General features: G+C 58.5%; 1 protein-coding gene across 1 annotated transcript; it reads left to right on the top strand.

Annotated features, from left to right (window-relative positions):
• Positions 1 to 739: 739 nt before the first annotated feature.
• On the top strand, positions 740 to 1,065 carry Tsp_14528 (conserved hypothetical protein; the record flags this gene model as incomplete). Its single annotated transcript, XM_003367039.1, is given in 2 exon segments — positions 740 to 912; positions 931 to 1,065. Coding segments are annotated over 2 exon segments (308 nt in total), but the record flags the coding sequence as incomplete, so codon positions are not given.
• Positions 1,066 to 1,117: the final 52 nt, after the last annotated feature.

Raw genomic sequence — 1,117 nt, forward strand, 5'->3', positions numbered from 1 at the left:
TGAAAGACCCCCGAGCGGACGACCCTCGTCCTGAATATGGAGGACCACGTCCCGCGTGGGCGATGCCCCCTCGGGCGTGGTGACGGAGGTTTCTCCCAGGCAGCGACGGCGTAGCCCGAGCAGCACGACTCCGGACCTCGACCGCTGAGGTCACGAGACCAGTTGCCAAGCTGGTGGTGCTGGAGCCAGCCAGGGTTAGTGATGGGAGAGTGACTCTCCCATCCGGGGGGGAGGATGTTCCGGACGGAACAACACCGACCTAGTCGGTGTGACCTGGCCAAGGGCTGGTGCCCAGAAGTCGCGGGTAGGCCAAGAACAATACCCGCGCATTCGCCGGCCAGATCGCTATCTGGGCTTCTGGCGGCTCTGAGTCGGGGTCAGAGAGGCCCCCCTGCTGCGTCTCGATCTATCGTCGTTCGCGAGACAATGGCGAGTGCGCCATAGCGGCGACGGCAGTCAGATCAAAGGGCGTGGAAATGGCCATCATGACGTGACCATTAAGGGATTAGCGCAGGATCAAGAGATCCGAAGCATGACAACATAATTGAAGACTGACAAGGCTTTAGATCGGCGCCGGAGATAGCGAGCGCTCCCGCCGCGAGCGAGCTGCCTATTGGTGGTTCGCGTTTGGGTCGACCGCGGGGCCGCCGACCCTGGCCCTATATATAGGGCTAGAAAGCGCGCCGCGCCAGATATATACTGATACGGAGAGAGAGAGAAGAGATACGTCTGTGTGTGTATGCGTCAGTGGTACGATAGTTGTACAAGAGGACGCGTTGGTTGCGAGAAGTCGGCTTTAGAATACGTGGTTTGCAGTACTGGTTGCAGTATTGCCGTATTCCGAAGAGTCGAATTGGGAAGTGTGGACGAACCGAGTCGAAGTGCAAGGAAGGACGATCGAGCGAGAGACTCGTGGGTACCTTATTGAAGGGCATTCGACTTACCGTTAGGAACAACGGTAGTAGCTCGGGTATTCGTACACTTCGAGCGTGCAGTCGCAACGTACAGAGTTAGCGGAGCTAGGGAACCGGAAGACGTCCGCGAAGGAGATCGCCATCGACGAGAGTTTTTGGACCCCGATCGCTGCCCACGCCGTGGAAGATACACCAAATCCACT

Source organism: Trichinella spiralis, assembly GCF_000181795.1.
Source record: "Trichinella spiralis strain ISS 195 chromosome Unknown Scfld4939, whole genome shotgun sequence".
In the NCBI taxonomy this organism is placed as follows: domain Eukaryota; kingdom Metazoa; phylum Nematoda; class Enoplea; order Trichinellida; family Trichinellidae; genus Trichinella; species Trichinella spiralis.